The following is an 18,933-nucleotide window of genomic DNA, read 5'->3' as shown; positions in this document are numbered from 1 at the left end:
ACTGTAGAAGTTCTTCCACTGTATTAGATGCTATAGCCTGCATTAGCCTAAAACGAGTGTTGTGTTCTTGCCTCTGCCTAGGCTGCAGGAGGAAAAAGGATGCTAAGTAACACCACAGCGCTGGAAAGGAATACAGCATGGTTTGACCTACACTAAAGGTACTCCATTGTTTTTTCCTCGGTTTCAGAAAGCTTCTTAGCACATGGCAAGACATTGGAGTAAGTTGCAAACCACAGTCTTCCCTGTGTTTTTAAAAAACTGGGCAATTTTCTTCTCAGAAAACAATGCTGCTGTTCACACTATAGCTGCTGTTTTCTAACTCTTTACCAAAGCTAAGGATAGATCTATTTTTATCATAAAAAGCTGCAGGTGTCAGTTTCTCTTACTAGTTAGAAGCTATCCTAGTTCTTTAGGAATGCAGAAAAGGAGCACTTAAAATTCAGCAAAATAGTCTGATTTCTGGCTTCAGTTAAAAACAAAGTCAGCTTTTTAGTATCGCTGCTGAGATCAAACAAGTATGTTATCTACAGAAGAAAGTTTGTAATGTTAAGCATGATCAGCTTTTGACTCCTTAAGTGCCACCTTCTGCTCTAGACCTCAAAATGCAACAGGGAACTCAAGAACTCTTGTTTTTAGAATGGAGATAGGGACAAGGTCAAAATAAGTGTCCCTTAAAACCAGTTTTCATCAGTTTTAGCTACTCTGGCTCTAAAAGGTGCATGCAACAACTTGTTTTCAGTCACTGTTTTGTTTGTAAAAAATGTTTCCTTACGTAGGCATGGTCTGGTGCTTTCTTAAAAGACACAGGACTTAAAAAAAGAACAAATGCATTTCTTAATGTGTTTACTTTGAAAAACAAATCACAGTTTATTGGAGACTACACTTTTTAACAAAAAATTCTTCAGTATTAAAGCTAACAAAACCATCCTTTTCTCTGTTCAGTGTAACACTTCTTTTCATCCTCTCTCAAGAAAGACTTCACAACTGGTAGCAAAAAATTCTCCCCCAGAAGAAAACTACTTAAACACTGCTCCCTCAGAGCAAAAGATGTCTTCAATAACAGTCAGCTTCATTCTCCTCTATGGTCCCCACAGTAGCAAGGATGTCCTGTAAGAGGGACTGAGGGCTTTTCTCCACATGGTCACTACTTCTATTTAGCTCATCATGTAGCTCTTCTAACTCTACTGCACCCAAAGCTAGCATCATGTTCTCCGGATCTTGAAAATCTACCCCATTACTACCATCTGTGGGGAAATTCTGGGCCAGAGAACCCTGCCTTAGCGTCCTTTGTAACCAGGCAATGCCATGTCCTACAGCTGAATCTCCAGTCCCTTGTGAACCCTCCAGAGTACTAACTGGATAGAAATTACTTTTTAAGCCAAGCAGTACATCACAGGCTCTCTGACCTACTGGTTTGTCACAGTCACACAAAGACCGAAACAAAAAGCTGAACAGTTTTGCTCGGCAAAATACCTGCAGTGACTCATTCCAATGAATGGAACTAGTGACTGCAGATGAGACAGGAGCATAAGGGCATTGAGGAAGGCCAAGCTGGCAAATTGTCTGACTACAGAAAACTTCAATCAGTTCCAAACCACCAAGTCTAACTTCCCAGTCTAAGTCATGCTCCACAGTTTGGATCACTCTAGAGACAAACTGCTCTGTATCTTCCAGCTGACCTGTGCAGCCTTGTCTCAGCCACTTGATGAAGATGCTGATCACCGCCCTCCTAGGAAAGCCCTCTGGGTCCGTTGACAAGATTTCTTGAAGCTTTGCTACAGTGTTCTAAATGAAAAAAGACAAAGAAAAAGCACAAAGAGGTGACGAACACGCAAAGGAACAAGAACAGCGGAAGTAAAAAGTCTAGTCTTTTCACTACTGATTGTGGAATCTGCCTGCATGAGGCTGCAGATAACTTGTGATGAAAGTTATAAGTAGTACAGCAGTAAATTGATGTGTAGTTCTGCTTGATTCTGCAGTGGGCTACACAAAGTCATCATACCTCTTTATTATACTGATTGCCTACAACAGGTGACTCTGGAGCAAAGTAAGTAATGAAGGCCAAGTGTCCCACAGCAGTCACAGCACTCGCTCGCACGTAGCTTTCTGGATCCTCAAGAAGGTTTTCTGTAAGCCTTGGCACCTCCGAAGACAGGAGAGATTGCCTGAACTCATCCTGGTCTGTAAACAAGACAGCAATCCAAAGAAGCAAGGCTTTATTCTCTCAGAGCATGAAGCTGTTTCCAATGCAAACAGTTCTTTGCGTCATACAAGGATGCCCACTGACTGCAGGGACAGCTGCCAGTGAGCCGAGCCACTGCAGAGACCAGCAGCTGCTCACAAGTGCACAGATACTCTGTGTCAGGCTCCCCATTTTCCAGCAGCTTGGTGACTTTCAGTCAAGCCCTGCTAGACACTGGAACTTGGAAAAATCCATTTACACGGTAAATATTCTAGGGGCAAGAAAAAACTTCTCTGGGCAAGCGGGGACACGCTTTCAGCCTCATCAAACTTATGCCTTTGCTTAAAGGAGGAAAAAACAGTCTTCCTTTCACGTTTTCAAGGCATATCGCAAAGAACAAGAATGCAACTGCAGCACTAATGCAGCTGAATGTGCTGGATACTTCCTTTGTGACCTGGGGAAAACAGTAGTTGGCAACATCCCCCGCTCTTCCAATATCACAGAGCTACTGTAGAAGAATTAACATTGTCTTAGTGCTACCTACTGTAAAGCCTGAGCTACCAGTAAAGTGGAAAATCAGTAATTAATCCAAATCATGCAAAGTAGATCTAGGCTTTTAGCCTTCTAAATTCCAGCTCCCAGCCTGCTGAGTGAAACCAAACAGACTCCACTACAGAGCAAACTGAAAAAAGGGAAAGTATTATCTGCCATTAAGCATTGTCACCTGCCTTGACATCACATCATCCTCAGTTTAACTCACTGAAACTGCCATTAAGAAGGGCACAGCAATCTGAGTTCAACAGAAAAGTAGGATAAGTTTATCAGTCTTTTTGTCAGATTTTAGTCATGATCTAAGAGTAAGAATCTTGACACTTCTTTCTTTTCTTAGCCCTTCAGTTACAGGTCAGAGGATGCTTCACCAGCCTGATTGACTTTCATAACATTAAAATAAATAGTCCTCCACTATGAACTGTTAAATCTCTGCACCTACCTCTCAAGCATTTAATCAGGACAGTGAGGAACTCCAGAGAAGAATCTCTTACTTCCCAGCAAGGACTGCACAAACGCTTCTGCAGCACCAGAAACACATCTGTAAAAGCCCAGTGACAAGCTTGAATGGACATGAAAGGCAACAGACCTTACCGAAGCAATCACTGTACAGCCTCTATATCATTTTATCTGATGCAATCCCTTTTACTGCTGCTGTGTGCTTCTCCCAGAGTTCTTCAAAGCACTATTCGGACAGCTAAACCTAAACTCAACATAGTTGTGAACAAATGAATCCTAAGTGCTTTGAGCAGAAAAGGTAGGCAAGAGCAGATTTCATGTATGCCAGTAGCTGCTGTTTGTCCCAGCTTGAATAGCTTTGTTACCTTCCAAAATCTTCTCAGTTTGTTGCCCCTGACTGTTGGAGCAGGACAGTTCCTGCAAGCGCACCAACCACTTGGATGTAGCTTGAAATGTTTTCTTTAGAACCTGAAGAAATATGAAGCAGATTCACTTTACTAAAGGAGGAGGCATTGTTGCCTTTATGCTAGATAAAATTTGGTTTATAGCCTCAAACTTCCAGAGAAATTCTCAGAGTAAACAAGTATATATGCTTCCTAAGAAGTAAGCCACAAATAAATGATGTTCATATAACATTCTAACAAACACTTAGAAAATGTCCATTCTCAGCTTAGTATTATGAAGTTCTAGTACCTCCAGCTTTTGATTTGCAGTTGTCATCAGTCACTTGAACAAAACAAAGCAAGAAAACAAAACCCCTTAATGCAAAGAATTCAATACTTAAGGGCCATGCCAAGTTGAGTATGTTGGTGCTACTCTTAGATGCGATGACTCCTGTCTTTTCAAGAACACTCAATGTATTGGTCAGTTACACACTCACTAGAATTTTAGCTATTTCCTGCAAGCCACCCAGAATCAAGACAAATCTCCTACATATTCTAATACAAACTGTGCTAAGAAACAACTATTGTCAGACAGTTTCTCAGAACTACATCCCACTGGGGCAAGCAAGTAGACTTGGATCTCTCCTTAGTTCTATACTCACAGTAGGGCTGGTGTTCGGACTCTCCAGGTATGCCAGAAGGAGATCAAATAGACTTCCTATGAGTGTGTCACTGCCTGAAACATATTAAAAAAAACCTAAAGGAACAATACTGAGAGAAGGAGCAGCTGAATCACAATTCAACTGCTAAAATACAGAGAGACACAGGATCGTAAAACCAGTTTGGAGAAGAAAGCAAATACAGTCCTCAGAGTAAAGGAGAAACATCCAGTTTCTCGCAATGACAGTATTACCTGCCCTAGCTCATCAACAGAATGTAAGGTTAGCCAAGACAGTAGGAAGAATTGGAAAAAATTAACAAGCTTCAGAACTGGAAGTGGTAGTCTTCATTCAGAAAGATCAGTGAAGGCGAATGAAAAATTCTGCAACTACAGAATAGTCAAGTATTTCCAAAATTAAAGTACAAAGATTAACTCACCTTTTCGTTCTGAGAGTGCTGCTAGGACATCAAGAGCTGACCTCTGTACTCTGAAGCAATTGATCAAGATTCGGCTTATCGTGCTTCCCAGAGGAGAAGCTGGACTCAGGAAGCCATTACAGAATTGTAATATTGTCATGAGAGAGCGCAGCAAAGATGTATAGGGTAAATCCACTGGCAAACGACTCTAATGGGAGGGGAGAAAGAAAAAAGGGACAAAAGTTTCCAGCAAAAGTCTCAAGCGTGCACAGAGAGCAGGATTTTTTGGTCAGGAGGCAGCAAAAATTGCAATTTCTAGTGTGTTCTTAAGGTACCACAATGCTAATAACTACAAACAAATTATCTTCCTCTCTCCCAAGAACTATTGCACAGATAGAAGGAGATTCTTCTAACTGTTTGGGAAAGCAGTTCAATTTATGTTTTTTTCACTGGATCAATAATTGCAGTAGAAGTAAGGTATGTTAACAAAGCTTGTGAAGATGGATTTAAAATTAGGTGCAGTCCCTCTTTACAAGCCTCAGTATTCCTCTGTTTTCCTATTTGGAGTCTACTGTACTAGATTTCTTTAACATATGGAAGCCCTCACTGTCAACTCCTCTCCACGTTCTGTTAAGCTGTACTGCAAAAGTTTGCAAGCAATCTTAATGCTGTCTTTCAAGGACCCATTTGATCCCCAGGTTATTTTCCTTCTCTGAATGTTACCAGAGACAGCAGCTGCTCCAGATGAGCAAGGGTCTGACACAGGAGATTAGCACAAGATGACCTGGAGGACAGAAGACTTTCAACAGTGACGGGATCACTAACAGACTCATCCAGCAAACCTAGAGGACCAAAAGAGGGAAGAGCTCAGGTTGTTAGTGAACACAAAGGACTGTGATTTTTAAAGTTAGTCAAGATATTCAGGTGATGTAGTACGAATATCCCTTCAAATGCAACTGTCAATAGGATGCTGCATTTTGCCACAAACACTGGTACTGTCCTTGACTAATTCTACTCTTCCTCCTCCAGTTTTGTCTGCACCAGCCACATAAAACACTGGCAAGCAGACTAGCCTCTACTCTTCTGTCACAACTGTACCTGCGTATTCCAGAGGCTGGGAGGCTGCTCTCAAAATACAGTCCATTGGCTGAAGTAGAACAGTCAGTGCCTGAATCCTCACATCTTGTGGGCTTCAAGGAGGAAACAGCAGTTACCAAAACAAGAACACTTCAATTCCTTCCCAAACATCTGCCCCCAAACGCTGAGCAGAATAATGTTTTTCATGCAGGCTTTTAAACAAGCCAGCAATGACAGAGCAATGAAAGTATTATCACAATTCAAGCCTTCTTCCAAGCTTCCCTGGCTAACTGAAAGCAGAGAGGAAAATGGCTCTGGAATTTAGAAGCAGCCTTATCAAGCTACGCAAATAGAGTGGGATTCTGTGTAAGAAGGGGGTTTAGAGAGAGGCATTTCTCGTCAACAAAATGGTGTCCTTGTATCTTAAGACACAGGTGTTACTTAGCCTGTAAATCAGTATCCATATGTGCTGTGTTCATATGATGATTTCTTGATGCTTTTCAACTACCTAAAGTAGAGTTATGGAGAAGATGCAGGCAGACTTCTCAGAGGTGCACAACAAGACAAGAATCTTAAATTGCAACAGGGTAGATTCCAACTGGATATATAGAAAATTCTTTCCATAGTGAAATGAAAGTGGGTAAGCACTGGAACGTGTTGCCCAGAGAAGCTCTGGAATCCTCATCCTTGGGGATATTTGAAACTTGACTGGTGAAGGCCCTGAGCAACCCTATCTATCTTTGAAGTTAGCCCTGAACTGAGCAAGAGGTTGAATTAGATCACCTCTACAGGTTCCTTCTAACCTAAGTTATTCTACCACTATTGACACGGGTCTCCAGATGCACACTTCTGTAAGACCAGTGAAAGCTTTTACACTAGGCAGCGTTTTTGTGAAAGCGAAAACTGAACAGAGACTACTGGATTTGACAGGGAGTCAAATCGTGTCCATCTTAATCAATCTTGGTAGTATAAAGTTAAAGGAGTTTTCTATTTCTTCCTGAAACTGGGTGGCTGTAGGTAAGATACAAGTGTATACACATAAACACGATATTAGCTCCCTTCATTTCTCTCTCTTTGAAATGGTATTATTCTTACTATCAGCGTCTGAAGTTTGTTAGCTACTGGCATGGTTCTTGCCAACCAGTCTTACATATTAAGGAATGTAGCAAAAAATGCAGTGAGGAAAAAAACAGTTCTTGGAAAGACACCAGAAATTATAGTACAGAAACATTTGCAGAGTGCAAAAATTCTGTTGCAGTAAGTCCTACCATTTGTAGAGCCTCAGAATTCCCACTGCCAAAGGACCTGCTTGTACTGGGGTTAAGTGTTCCAGAGCAGAAGTCACTAGTGCCCAAAAACTGCCTTCAGTGTCACGAAACACAGGGGACCTGAGAAGAAAGAAGCATAAGTAATACATCCTATCAGACGGTGGAAAACAGATATATCTCATCACTGGATCCAAGGTCCCCGATCTTTACCATGCCATGTTAAGCAAAAGATTCGCCAGCATGTGCTGTACTTGAACAGTCTCTTCCGTCAAAAAGGATTCTATCTGCTTTGCTACGCCTAACCAAAGTACTTCAGTCCACGTAGCACGACAACTGCCAAACAAACTAGTTAACAGTTTTAATGACTGCTCGATGTGAGAGGCAGAGCTGGACTGAAGGGAATCTTCTATACGCTTTATAATCATTTGGGCACACGCTGGCCAGTCACAGTCCTTTGTACTGAGAGGTTTAGTCGTTTCAGACTCTACAGAGAGGGTGAGCATGTGCACCAGAAGCTGACTGGCAGCTGAAGCCACAAACAGGCTGGGATCCCCTTGCAGAGTGAAGATCACATCTATGCCCCCTGTGTGAAAACAAAACAAGTCACTGGAGGAAAAACAACAGCCTTCCTATTGTGAGGTGGAGCCTTGTTGCACTCCAACCATATATTATTCTAATTCAAGTACTACACAGCTTTAAATGGTGTTGGTGGGGGTTTTTATACTTTATTTTGTAGTCTCTATGGCGTTTCAAAGTCAGCCAGTCCTTAACAACAAACAAACAAAAAGCAAACAAAAGAAGAAAGTAAAACTGTTTTCAAATCCTCAGGTGTTTTAATAACTCAGGAACACAAGAGAACTTCAATATAACATTAGTAATATTAGGAGAGTTGACAGCACACTCACTGTATTTATGGAAGGAGCCTGTACCATCTCCAGACACAAGCAGTACAAAAAACATGAACAGCAGCAACAGTACTACTTTTCCATCACATGGACAGCAGCGCATGCTGCATGTTAATACCAATCCAGTCTTTTAGGCTGCTCTGTACGTGGGATCTAAAGTTGGTGTTAACAGTAGAATTTACATATCTACATAACAACGAGACTGCAAATGTGTGCAAGTATTAAATGAGCCCCTGGTTAGTTTTTCTGCACTAAAATCATATTGAAACGTACCTTTCAGTAAGAGTTACAAGTAAGAATAAAGAAAGCTTTTAATAAGCTATTTTTATCATGTGTTTCATAAGATGTGCCTCTTTCCCCTCTAAAAAGGGCATCTCCTTCAGTGTTTGGGGGTGGGGGGGGAGGAAGTATAACTAATTTAACAAAAACCCCACCATCTTTCAATGACTTCAGCATTTTTGACAAATGGCTTATTTTTGTGTTAAATAAATGAGAACACCTGTCTCTCTCATTTGAGATCTGAGCAACAGACTGGAATGGAAGAGACACAGAGGATTTGGGGAGTTCCCAGTCCTCGAAGTACTCACCACCACTGCAGAGCAAGTGGAGGGCAGGCTGGTGATGCATCATGTTGTGCACACCCTGCACCCAGCCACTTCGCACAGATGCATCTTCCCACACTGCGCTGTTTGGAGGCCCATCCCTGCCAAAAAGCCTGGCCAACAGCTTCTCCTGCTGAGGCCAGAGGAGAACACACAGAGTAAACGGTAAGCAAAGGGGCTCAAGGGGAGCGGAGAGGTTGCTCTGTCATCCAAGTCACTAGTATCAATACTGTAGTGAAACCTTCTCTTGCTAGAAGCATCACTAAAATAGAAAATTTTCAGAATCCCATGCTTAAACTCAACACACGTCCCTTTGATGAAGTAAGCAATAGAGGTGTTCAAGACCAAAACTGCTTGGTTTTAAGATGCTAGGGACAACTTATGTATATATCAGTTCCATTAGACTGCTTTATGCAGTTGCATGCATAAAGGGCATCTTTATGCCCATAAGAGGGCTCTTCCCTCAAAGCCTTTTGGGTTTTGAGTTTGGTACTATAAATGTATTCTATTGTAGAAAGCAGGGCTTTAGAAAGCTCCCTCATTTTTGCAGGGAATCAGAGATTTCCTGTCAACCTACTATGGAGGAAAAACTACGTCTGTTAGTGCAGTTTAAATCTACAGGATCTGTCCAGGGATACAACATTTTGCAATGACAGCTGTGAAGTAGTGTTATCCCATATACTGTTTCGAGCTGAAAATGAGAAGCACTATGTATTAGCATTCATAGTACTATTGAGGCAAGACAGAAGTAAGAAGTCATGCTTTACATGAGAACTGAAAAGGAACGGTATGATTGTAGGTCTTCATTACTGTATCACTGTTTGCCGAGTCATTTGACGCATGCCAGAATTTTTATAAGCAGAATACATACATTTTCAGGCGCCCTCCATATAGAAGGAGGAAACAGACACGTGGCAGCAGTTACCTGGGTAGCCGACTCACCTGCAAGTGTTGGAAGCGGTTTTCGGAAGCGGCAAGTATCCCAGCTAACCGCAGAGTAAAGGAGAGGATGCTCGGACTGGGCTCTGGCAGTGCCAGCACGGAGGTGATGAACTCTGTCAGACAGGGGTTGTCCTGCACCAGCTGCACGGTAGAATCTAGCGACCAGGTGTTGCCCAAGAAAAGGCCAGAAAACAGAGGGTCACTGCCAGGACCTCCATCCCCTCTCACAACTCTAAGGTGCTTGCCTGAGCTGAGCATAACCCCTCGCAACTGTTAGGGACGAATTTGGGTTCTCCTGAAGCCCAGGCACAGGCCTCAAGTACTGCACAGCGTTTTCAGGAGTCACCGAGGGACCAGCAGCCCCGAGGGAGGCTTCCCCCGGGGTGCCGGCCCGCAGGCCTCCCTCCCCCTCGGACAAGACCCTGCCGGTCACCGGCGGCCGGGGCTTTGGGAGAGGGGAGGTGGGGTGTGGGCCCTGCAAGCGGCGGGCACTCACCGAACAGCGTCAGCTCCTGGAACCAGTCGAGCAGCTTCTCCAGGCAGGTGTCGTCGGAGCCGGGTTGCCGCGGGTCGGCCAGGGCGGCGCAGACGCGGGGCAGCAGGAGAGCGCACTCACGGGTCATGGCGAAGCGGCGGCGGGCCCGGGCGAGGAACCACGGTTTCTGGAAGGACATGGCCATGGCTACGGCCACGGGGGGTGCGGGGGGGGAGGGGGGCACGACACGGGCCCCGGGGGGACCCCCCCGCGTCCGCCCCGTAACCAGCAGAAACCGCCGTTACCGGCCGCGGCCGCAAAGCGAGTGTCGCAAAGGTCGGGGCGTGGCCGAGGGGGATAGGTCAGGGGGCGTGGCCCCGGCGCGCTCAGGTGGAGGGCGGGCGGGCGGGCGGCGTGACCGGAGGGTGCTGCGCCCCTGGGTGCTGCCGCGGGGGGGGTCCCGCCGTCGCTCTAAAGGCAGTGCCCGAGGGGGAAGGGGCTGCTCTGAGGGCCGTGCTCCGCCCGCGGTTGTCCCTGGGCAGGATGGCGGAGCGGAGCCGGCTGTCGTGAGGGCTTCTCCACAGCCCGCCGGGCTTTCCTGCCTTTCGGGGCCGCTTGGTGGCACTCGAGCTCCGCAGCAAGGCCGAGGCCCGCCCGGCTGTGCCCGCAGGCGACGCCGGAGCCGCTGCTAAGCGCCGGCGCGGCCCTACCCCCCCACACTTCCGCCTCCCCGCGGTCACTCTGCGCAGGCGTCGTGGCGCCCGCCCCGCCCCTCCGCCGCGCGGCTGGTTGCCATGGTTTCCGCAACCCGGAAGTGCCGTGAGGGGGGGAGGCTGGAGCTCAGACTAGGCCGCGGCGGCCTCCCCCCTGCCCCGAGCCGTGCGCCGTGGCCCGGGGTGGTCCCCGCCGCCCTGCTACCCCCTTAAGGCCTCCCCGTCACCCTCCTGCTATGGCCCGGGGGGCCGGCGAGGCGGCCGCGGAAGGGGAGCTGGTAAGGAGCGGGCCTGTGGGAAGGAGGAGGAGGAGGCTGCCTCAGCCGGGGCCCGGCCCGCGAAACGCTCCCGTCTGCCTACGGGGCCGGGATAAAGCCTGGAGCTCCCTCAGGCTTTGCTGGGCCGGCGAGGCGGTGGCTAGGAGGGGGAGGAGGACAGTTTCGTCCGTCTCCAGCCCGTGGGGTTCTGGGTTCTGCCCGTATCTCTCTCGCTGGCCGGTAGCGCGGCGGGGGGGGGGGGTGGTGTGGTGTGTGGTAGCGTTCGTCTCCTTCCCCCTCGGCAGCCAGCTGGAGGTTTTTTTGCTGGGAACCACCATGTTCTGTTGTCGTCTGTTGCCGGTGGCTCTTGTTGGGCCTCCTTTGCAAGAGCAAAGGGACTGTGAAGGTTTCCAAAGACTGCGGTGGTTTTGTTATTGCAAGTTTATATCTTGGTGAACGTTTTGTTGTTTACTATCTCCTATCGAGGCTGGGTGCCTTCCACGTTCTCTGATTCTTAATGCAATAGCTGCAGTTACATGGGGAGATCTCCCAGAGTGATAAAAAGGCCTTAAAATATCAAAAATAATAAGTGTGCTGCAAGGAACATTGCCTCAGGAAATTAAAAACTGTATGGCATGGTGTGTGAGATGTGTACCTGTTTGCTCTCAGCCAGCACAAAAAGCTGTTTTACCTGCTCTGTTGCTGTCAATCCCAGCTCCTGTTCTGTCAACCAGGGTTCTCAGAAATACTGCACCCCGTGCTGCCTCTTACAATGAGATAGATCAGCATCTGTCCAAAGAATGGTGCTGCAGCTGTGAGCACCGTGGAGTCAGCAGCAAGTGAAAATGTTCTTTCTGTGAGGGCAGCATACATTCAGATAATTTGAAAGCAAAGCGGAAATTTTCCCTCTGCTGTGGATATGCTTACGTTTGAGAAGCAGGGAAAGTTGTCAGCTCAATCTGAGGAAAAATTAACCACTTTTTTGATTCCTTGATTTGGGTTTTTTCGTCAGCCTGATCACTTCTCCAGTTGAGTTTACTGAACATTCGCATGGCATAGCAAGGGTAGGAACAAGTGAGTGAGGAAAGGGGCAAACGGATGAGTTGCTGCTTAACTCTTACTGGTGGAGAAATTAACGCAAAACCAGCACCTTGGAAGATGGGGCACCTGAAGGTTCAGATGTTGTAATGCTGTGCACTGAAGCGCATAAGTCTCTGGCTCAAGTCTGAAGTGACTTGCGCTATATCACGCAGAACGTTTGTGTTAGCGCAAATGATGCTGGTTTTTGGAACAGTGGTGACACATTTACCATTTGAATTTATTGCACTCAAACTTTGTTGTGATAGTAGAAGGATATAAAGTTTTCTGGAGGTGTATTATAACCAATTATTTAGTAGCAAATGCCACAGTTAATGTCTCTATTTCCTAGGGAGATGACAGCCTGTCTGTAATAACCTGTGAATCAGATACAGAAATGGTGAGTTTTATTAATGGCACACTGTGGATGAATGCCTTAAAAGGCCTCTCAACACGTTCTTGCACACACTACATCCATGTGTTGCCTCCTGGTTGATAAGACACCCTTCAGAGGAGGGCTAACAATGTTATTGCAATGTAGTTTGATTCAAAAACCTCCTTTGATTCCAGATGTAATTCTGGCTTCTAAATTCTCAGCACTGGGGGCTGCAAACAATGTTTGGCTTCATTTCGCTGTTCATATCAAGTTACAGGCCTAAGTAATCCTTTTACAGAGTTCTAATGGAATTGAATAAGTCTTCCCTTTAGCTAAATGGTTCTACAGATGAGCCTCTACTCTGTGATCATCTTTAATTTCCTGCTACTCATATTTAATACTGATGGGGAAGGTCTTGGTGTTCTGAGCATGAACAGACTACTTTTTCTCTGTAGCATAAAACTCCAGTAGGTACCACCTTAATTCTGGTGACCATTGCTGTGGCCAAATCTGCATATACTTAATGCTACTATTTTTCTTTTCTACACAGAAGATTTTGCCTTATTAGAACAAACGATCTCCATGCAAAATGGAGATTGAAGCCAATTTTGAGATTATATGCTGAAATTTTTGAAGAGTGAAATATGCTAAATACATAAAAAATTCTTTTTCTCTTCTAGAAGTTAAAGAAGAAAATTTTTCACAAGCCTCCAAAGTCACCAAGTAAGTGTTCCAAAATTTTTTTCTTCTGCTTCTGTTATTGCAGAACAAGATAGATTTGTGGGACACGGGAACTGGAAGATTTACTTGAAACAACATCTTATTATTCTCTTCAGAAATTATTCACTGGTTTGTGCAGAGCACACCTATCTGAGATTTGTTCTGTAACCTGTGAAGTTAGACTTTCATGGGTTTAATACTGAAGTTTGTGGGTTAGTTGTAATTCTTGATTCTCCAGCATAAACTACTTTCTTCTGATGTTATCCCTTCTAATGGCAAGCATTTCTTTTTCTCTTTGTCTTTTTGGAGAAATGCTGATACTTGCTGTGTAGAAAGAATCTAGAATTACTGGAGCTACCTACCACCCAGTAGATACCTGTGTTTGTAAATTAAGCAGTTCTCAGTTTCATTTGTTGTTTGGGCTTTTTATTCACGTGACCTCAGAAGTACAATGTTATTAGACCTGCAGTTTTAATGTAGGGTTTTGTCCTTTTTTTCTGGGGTTTATGTTTCTTACTGTACTTTTCCATTTACCTTCCTTTTTATATTTCCAGTGAATGTTTCAAAGAAGACTTTACCTCAGAGTGTTGCTGATTGTTGTTACTTTGTTTTGTTTCTAATAAATTAAATAATGTTGTGCTTTTAAATTTTGCTTTAGGTTGAGGAGGAGGCATGCTCTTCTGGTAGATGTGTATCTATCTTCTTTCTTTTACTGAAATCCCTTTGCTTGCCTAAATGATGGAATTTAAAATAGCTGTTTAATGTCAACTATGATGTTTGTGACATTGCCTCTTCCTGTATGTACTTCTCTTGGTAATTTGAAGACTAACTAGTTAGCCCATATAGTGCACAGCTATACTAATTTGAAGTGTAATTAGTGTCAGTATTTGAACCTGACTGCCATACCTGAAGTAGTAATGTGAGGGGCTCCCCAGCAGTTGCATCAGACCAATTCTGTTCTTTGATTACTGCAAGAAAATTGCTAGTGGTTTAGTAGCTATAGAGTTAGTTCTGTCTGTTTAGCCATACATATTTTTCTCATTGATAGGACGTTTGTGTATACACTCATTGAAAGGGCAATTTAATGTATGAATTTAGACATGCAGGTATCTTAGGGATGCCTATCGAAACTGTACGTGTAAATATTTTTACATGCATTTAGTCATATTACTGTCACTATACCTCTTTGTAAGGCTCTTCATTTTTTTGGAATTGGATTTTTTCTTTATCGTGATTTTTTTTTTTTTAGGTGAATGTCCCATTGCTCCATATAAGCCAATATGTAGTATGCTGTTAAATTCTATTTTTATAAGTAATAGGACTGTGTCTGGGAACCTTGAAGCACAAGACAGAAAGGATTTTCATGACCTTGAGCTTTTTAAGGCAATGCTGAGATATTTTCTTTTGTTATAGAGTCTCCATACAGTTCTAGCACACAACTGTATCCTAAAAAAACTGCAGTTTGGCGATCTCTGCAGGGAACAGGCAGTGCACATCTTGAGAGTGCAGCTGTAAAAAACCCAAGGCAGATGTGGCTGGGATCACTGAAACAAGGTATTATTATAGAAACTTTATCTGCATATATGGATAACATTCAGTGTTGTGTTCAGCTTAACATATAAACTCTTAAAAAACAGATTTGTATTTCATTATAGGCTACATAGGAAGTCATTTCACTATTATTTATTTGGGTGGTTGGAATTATCTGATCTTGAACACTGGAATTTATAGAGGGAATAATTAACAGCATCTGGAGCTTTCTATGTTGCATTTGTTCAGAATAAATCCACAAATTTAATTCACAATTATCCCCAATTTTTGCATTTTTGTTCCATTTTTGTTGGCAGGAATGAGCCATCCTCTGAAATCAGATGCTGGCATGGGGCATATGCGAACTAACATTTCTAGTAGCACTCCAGAATATTTGAAGGAAGCTCTAGGAATGAAGAAGCCAAAACACTCTCGTTCTTCTAGTAATGGTAAACTATGTAATGGTGTGGTAAATAAAAGTTAATGATCTTTTTTCCATGTAAAAGCATACATTGCTTAAGATCTTAGCTTTAGGAAAGCAAGAACCATTTCAGTTTAGCCTGTATCAAAATATGTGTCAAAATATGATTCATGAGATACTTTTTGAGATTTCTAAATTGGATAAGACAGGGGTTTCCAAATTTTTTTTGAGCAATGAATCACTATTAGCTTTCAGAACTTTTTGCAAATTGCCATGCATTTGCAGCTGAAAATGTTGCAAATATAATATGGTTCAATGGGCCAGCTGTAGACAATTTATTGTGACTTTGCAAAACACAGCTTAGGAGCCATTGATAGAAACCATCTGCTTGCCTGAAATTCTATGTAATTGACTCCTTTTACTTCTTCTCTAGAAAGTGTTTTGTCATGTGGTTGTGATATTAAAATCAACTGAGTTTTATGAGAGGAACAAAATTTAAAACTTTATCCTGCTTTTCTTAAAGGAGAACTGCAAACTTAAAAATCCAACTTCCATTTAAAATGACACTTATACTGTTACTGGTGATACAGAGTTTCTGGCAACTTTGAAAGATGATAGACTTTTACACGTTAGGCATAAATAGCAAAATATATTCTGGACATCTTTTAGAAATCTTTTGTAAATAATTGATTTGTTGCGGTGAGAAGACTGCAGTCTTCTGTGAAGCATCTATTTTTCTTGAGATGGATATTTTAATCTAGCACCAGAGAGGAGTAATTAGGAGAAATTGGCTGTAAAATCTGGCAGAAGTTTCATACAGTAACATTTCTATTTCACCTCTATTTCTAAAATTAATTTCCTTGCTGATTTTTCTTCTAAAAAAAAAAAACCAAACCTAGTTTTCAGTTTGGTGCTGTTCTAGATATTTTCCTTTAACTGTAAGGTTTCTTGTTAGTTAAAAATATTTCTTGCAGATCTGCTTATTTTATATACCTTTTTCTGTAGGCTACATTCCTGGAACTCCTGACTACAAAGAAAAAGAAGATATGTATGATGAAATTATAGAACTGAAAAAGGTACAGTCTCTGTGATACTTGGATAGAAAGTCATAGCGTCGCTCCATCTACCTGTAGATGTTCAGGCCTTGTTGGTTCAGAATACTTTGGTTTCTACAACTGGGACATCCACGAAATTTTTTTGCTTTCGTGATGTAAGGCGAAACTAAACTTGTGTCTGTTTAAGGCAATTTCATTGTTCTTATGGTGTGATAGATACTTCTGAGTACTGGATGTGGAAGCCTTGAAGTATATCCAGTCCCGAACCCCAGCCATGGCCTTAGCTGGACGCTGAAAAGGTTCATTGCATTTGGTTTCTTTGTCCCTCCACCTTTTTTCCCCCCCCCACCCCCCTACTCTCCTGGCTGTTACCCATCACGTTTTAAAAATTTGTCAGTTGAGTTTAGAGCAGTGTATGAAACATGAGGACTGGGCATGTTGAACACTAGGGATACCTATAGACAGGTATCTGGGCTGTTGTAGATCATTTGTGTAAGGTTGCCTTTCTGTTAAACCTTTTCCGTTTATCTTTGCCCTGTCATCTCCCTTATCTGTCAGCCCTGGTCCAGTGTGATGGTCTCTCTTTTTTCTTTTGCTTCATCCTGACCATCATAATTGGATTGTTACTGACATCAAAACATGTTTCCATGTGAAAACTCAGTGTATTTCTATTTCTGAAATGTGCTTACAATTTTTTTCTCCCCTCTTTTAGACAATACAAGCTCAGAAAAATGAGGGAGATCGAATGAAAACTAAGCTCCGTCGACTAGAAGAAGAGAACAATAGAAAGGATAAACAGCTTGAACAACTGTTGGATCCTTCCAGGGTGACTGTTTCTTGGGGGGATAAAAGTGGGGCAAAAGAGTGCTGAGCAATTTGATCGTCTTTTCCTTGTCTCTCTAGATTTCAGGAGTCCGTAGTGCGTTGGCTCCTAGGAATGATGAGCTTGAATATGAGAGGTGGTTGGTTGGTGTGAAGGATTTCTGTTTTGTGTATCGTAGCTCACCAGTCCAGCTCAGTTCAAAGGAAGATCATGCCACACTGTGCAGATAAGTTTAGTTAGCAAAGATACTTTTAATTTCTCAAGGTAAAAGTAAAATGCTGTCTCTTTAGAGGTCCACTTTCTGAATATTTTGCCTGAGAGTAGAGGGGAGTTAACCTCTTGAATGGTGACTGATGCATGCAATCCTGAGACCTGAACCAGGAAGCAAAAGATAAGCCTTATTGTCAGGCCCATGAGGCTGAGGAGCATTTACGGTCATAGTTAGAAGACCTAAATTTCACTGAATTCCTTGTGGCTGTCACTTTCTGTGTGCAGATCTACATGTTGGGAGAAGTGTGCTAATATAAAACAGTGAGCGTAGGGACTTCAGAACTTAAGCTGTTGGACTGTTGTTGCAAATCCTGATTAAGGATCCTGTCAACTATGCCAATTTGTTGCAAATGAGTGATTTAGATCACTTAAAGAATCACTGTCAAAGCTATTAGCAAAAGTGATTTTAATGTGAATTTGTAAAAGTGTGACTTAAAGTTTGATGATAAGGTTCACTCTGTTATTACACAGAAGAAACATACAAAGGAAATCAAGTTAGAATCGATTTAGAATGATTTACACAGAGACTGGAGACGCAAAGGGTAAGGGAGACCCTTCTGTTGAGTCACGAGGTTCAGAGTGGGCCCCCTTACTTTCTAAACTTCTGATGGAGCTTAGGCGTGTCTAGGTCCAAACTTAGTCTCAGACTTGGACAGCAGTTTATGTCTAATGGAATTAATACAAAGAGTAAGGAAAACCTCTTGTTGAGTCACAAGGTTCATAATGGACCACCTTGCTTTCTAAACTCCTTCTCAGAGAGTCTACGTGTGGCTGGATCCAGACTTAGTCCCAGACTTGGTCAACAGTTTATGTCTAATAGAATTAGACACATGGATTTCATGAGTATTAGTTCAGCATGCTCTCAGTCACTTACTGAGGATCTGTTGTGAATAAGGGGTGTCTCCGTCTTGGGTAAGGAAGGATCTCTTAGTCTCAGGTAAAGGATCTCAAACCTTGAGTGGTATCCCTGCTCACGGGGAGAGTTGCCTCGCATGCAGTCCAGCTGCAATTCAGGGAGTGCTCAAATTTGACTCATCCAGCAATTGTCATTGGTAAAAGGTCTCTCTGCCTCGAGGAGCAACCTTGAGAGGTGTCCCAGATCAAGAGGAGATCACTGCCATGCAGCCACATTGCCTAGCAGGGAGTGCTCAAAGAAGGCTCACTTAGGCTGTCATATTTATGAGATAGTGATTGGCTTGTAGTCAAACTGCATACAATGGGAAGGTATGCATGAGCATACTCACAACTCACAACTCCTCGTACTCACAACTTTCTTTGTTCCTTGATGACTGTTAGAAAAAACACCTGCTTTTCATGTGTTAATCACATGATTGGTGATCCAAGCTCATATGCATCGATGCTCACTGGGTCACTCTGCTCCTTTGTGGGCTGTCTGGAGGAGTTCTTGGCCTGGCTACGGCTCAGGCCTTTACCTCTTTTGGAGCCTGTACCAAACTACTGCTAGTTTGGTTAAGGGGGTCGAGTGCATCCGTCACAACTGTGAAATGACTGTGGAGATGAGTAGGTTAGAAAATTCTGGAAAGAGCTGGCAGTAGAATAAAGTAGCAAGGTTGGTCACTTGCTTTATGTGTCTTATCTTGCAGGGCTCTGAGCTGGCACGAGCTTTGTCAGAAAAGACAACTGATGATGGATGGGTAATAGTTTCTTCATTACCTTTTGCTTTCATTTTTCCTTTTTCCCTCTTGCCAAGCTGAAATACTGCTGATTAAAAAAACAAAATGAAGCAAGAAAGAATAAGCAATTAGGGAATC

The 18,933-nt window shown here is 43.2% G+C and overlaps 2 protein-coding genes across 7 annotated transcripts in view; one reads left to right on the top strand and one right to left on the bottom strand.

Annotated features, from left to right (window-relative positions):
* Nucleotides 1-842: 842 nt before the first annotated feature.
* BRAT1 (BRCA1 associated ATM activator 1) lies at nucleotides 843-10,220 on the bottom strand. 2 transcript variants are annotated; one of them, XM_069810289.1, is made up of 13 exons: nucleotides 9,941-10,220; nucleotides 9,445-9,599; nucleotides 8,488-8,632; nucleotides 7,206-7,578; nucleotides 6,996-7,115; nucleotides 5,749-5,840; nucleotides 5,374-5,492; nucleotides 4,672-4,858; nucleotides 4,236-4,309; nucleotides 3,556-3,658; nucleotides 3,174-3,272; nucleotides 2,003-2,181; nucleotides 843-1,785 (listed from the first exon to the last, which is right to left on the bottom strand). In XM_069810289.1, the coding sequence occupies exons 1-13, from the start codon at nucleotides 10,122-10,124 to the stop codon at nucleotides 1,054-1,056; spliced, it is 2,562 nt and encodes an 853-aa protein (XP_069666390.1). In that variant the 5' UTR covers nucleotides 10,125-10,220; the 3' UTR covers nucleotides 843-1,053. The 2 variants fall into 2 exon arrangements, with proteins under 2 accessions (XP_069666390.1, XP_069666389.1); XM_069810288.1 differs by having other exon boundaries at nucleotides 8,488-8,635; nucleotides 9,941-10,219.
* Nucleotides 10,221-10,727: 507 nt separating this feature from the next.
* Nucleotides 10,728-18,933, top strand: part of IQCE (IQ motif containing E) — a 29,263-nt gene continuing 21,057 nt past the window's right edge. For 2 of the 5 annotated variants that reach the window (XM_069810285.1, XM_069810283.1), the window contains exons 1-8: nucleotides 10,729-10,910; nucleotides 12,319-12,366; nucleotides 13,023-13,065; nucleotides 14,476-14,616; nucleotides 14,910-15,041; nucleotides 16,019-16,089; nucleotides 16,781-16,894; nucleotides 18,766-18,816. In XM_069810285.1, coding sequence (XP_069666386.1) covers nucleotides 10,869-10,910; nucleotides 12,319-12,366; nucleotides 13,023-13,065; nucleotides 14,476-14,616; nucleotides 14,910-15,041; nucleotides 16,019-16,089; nucleotides 16,781-16,894; nucleotides 18,766-18,816 — 642 coding nt within the window. In that variant the 5' untranslated portion in view covers nucleotides 10,729-10,868. Of the gene's footprint in view, nucleotides 10,911-12,318; nucleotides 12,367-13,022; nucleotides 13,066-14,475; nucleotides 14,617-14,909; nucleotides 15,042-16,018; nucleotides 16,090-16,780; nucleotides 16,895-18,765; nucleotides 18,817-18,933 lie in introns of all 5 variants that reach the window. The other 3 variants (XM_069810286.1, XM_069810284.1, XM_069810287.1) reach the window with 2 other exon arrangements.

Source organism: Haliaeetus albicilla, chromosome 22, assembly GCF_947461875.1.
Source record: "Haliaeetus albicilla chromosome 22, bHalAlb1.1, whole genome shotgun sequence".
NCBI lineage: Eukaryota > Metazoa > Chordata > Aves > Accipitriformes > Accipitridae > Haliaeetus > Haliaeetus albicilla.
The sequence above is the reverse complement of the archived record's forward strand: the minus strand, read 5'-3'. Positions and strand labels throughout refer to the sequence as shown.

Excerpts from the sequence above, each read along its gene's own strand:
- BRAT1 (XM_069810288.1), bottom strand. The coding sequence starts at position 10,124 with ATGGCCATGTCCTTCCAGAAACCGTGGTTCCTCGCCCGGGCCCGCCGC. Across the intron at positions 9,600-9,940 it reads CCAGGAGCTGACGCTGTTCG|ATTCTACCGTGCAGCTGGTG; the intron begins GTGAGTGCCCGC and ends CCTGGTCGCTAG. Across the intron at positions 7,116-7,205 it reads CTTTTGCTTAACATGGCATG|GTCCCCTGTGTTTCGTGACA; the intron begins GTAAAGATCGGG and ends CTTTCTTCTCAG.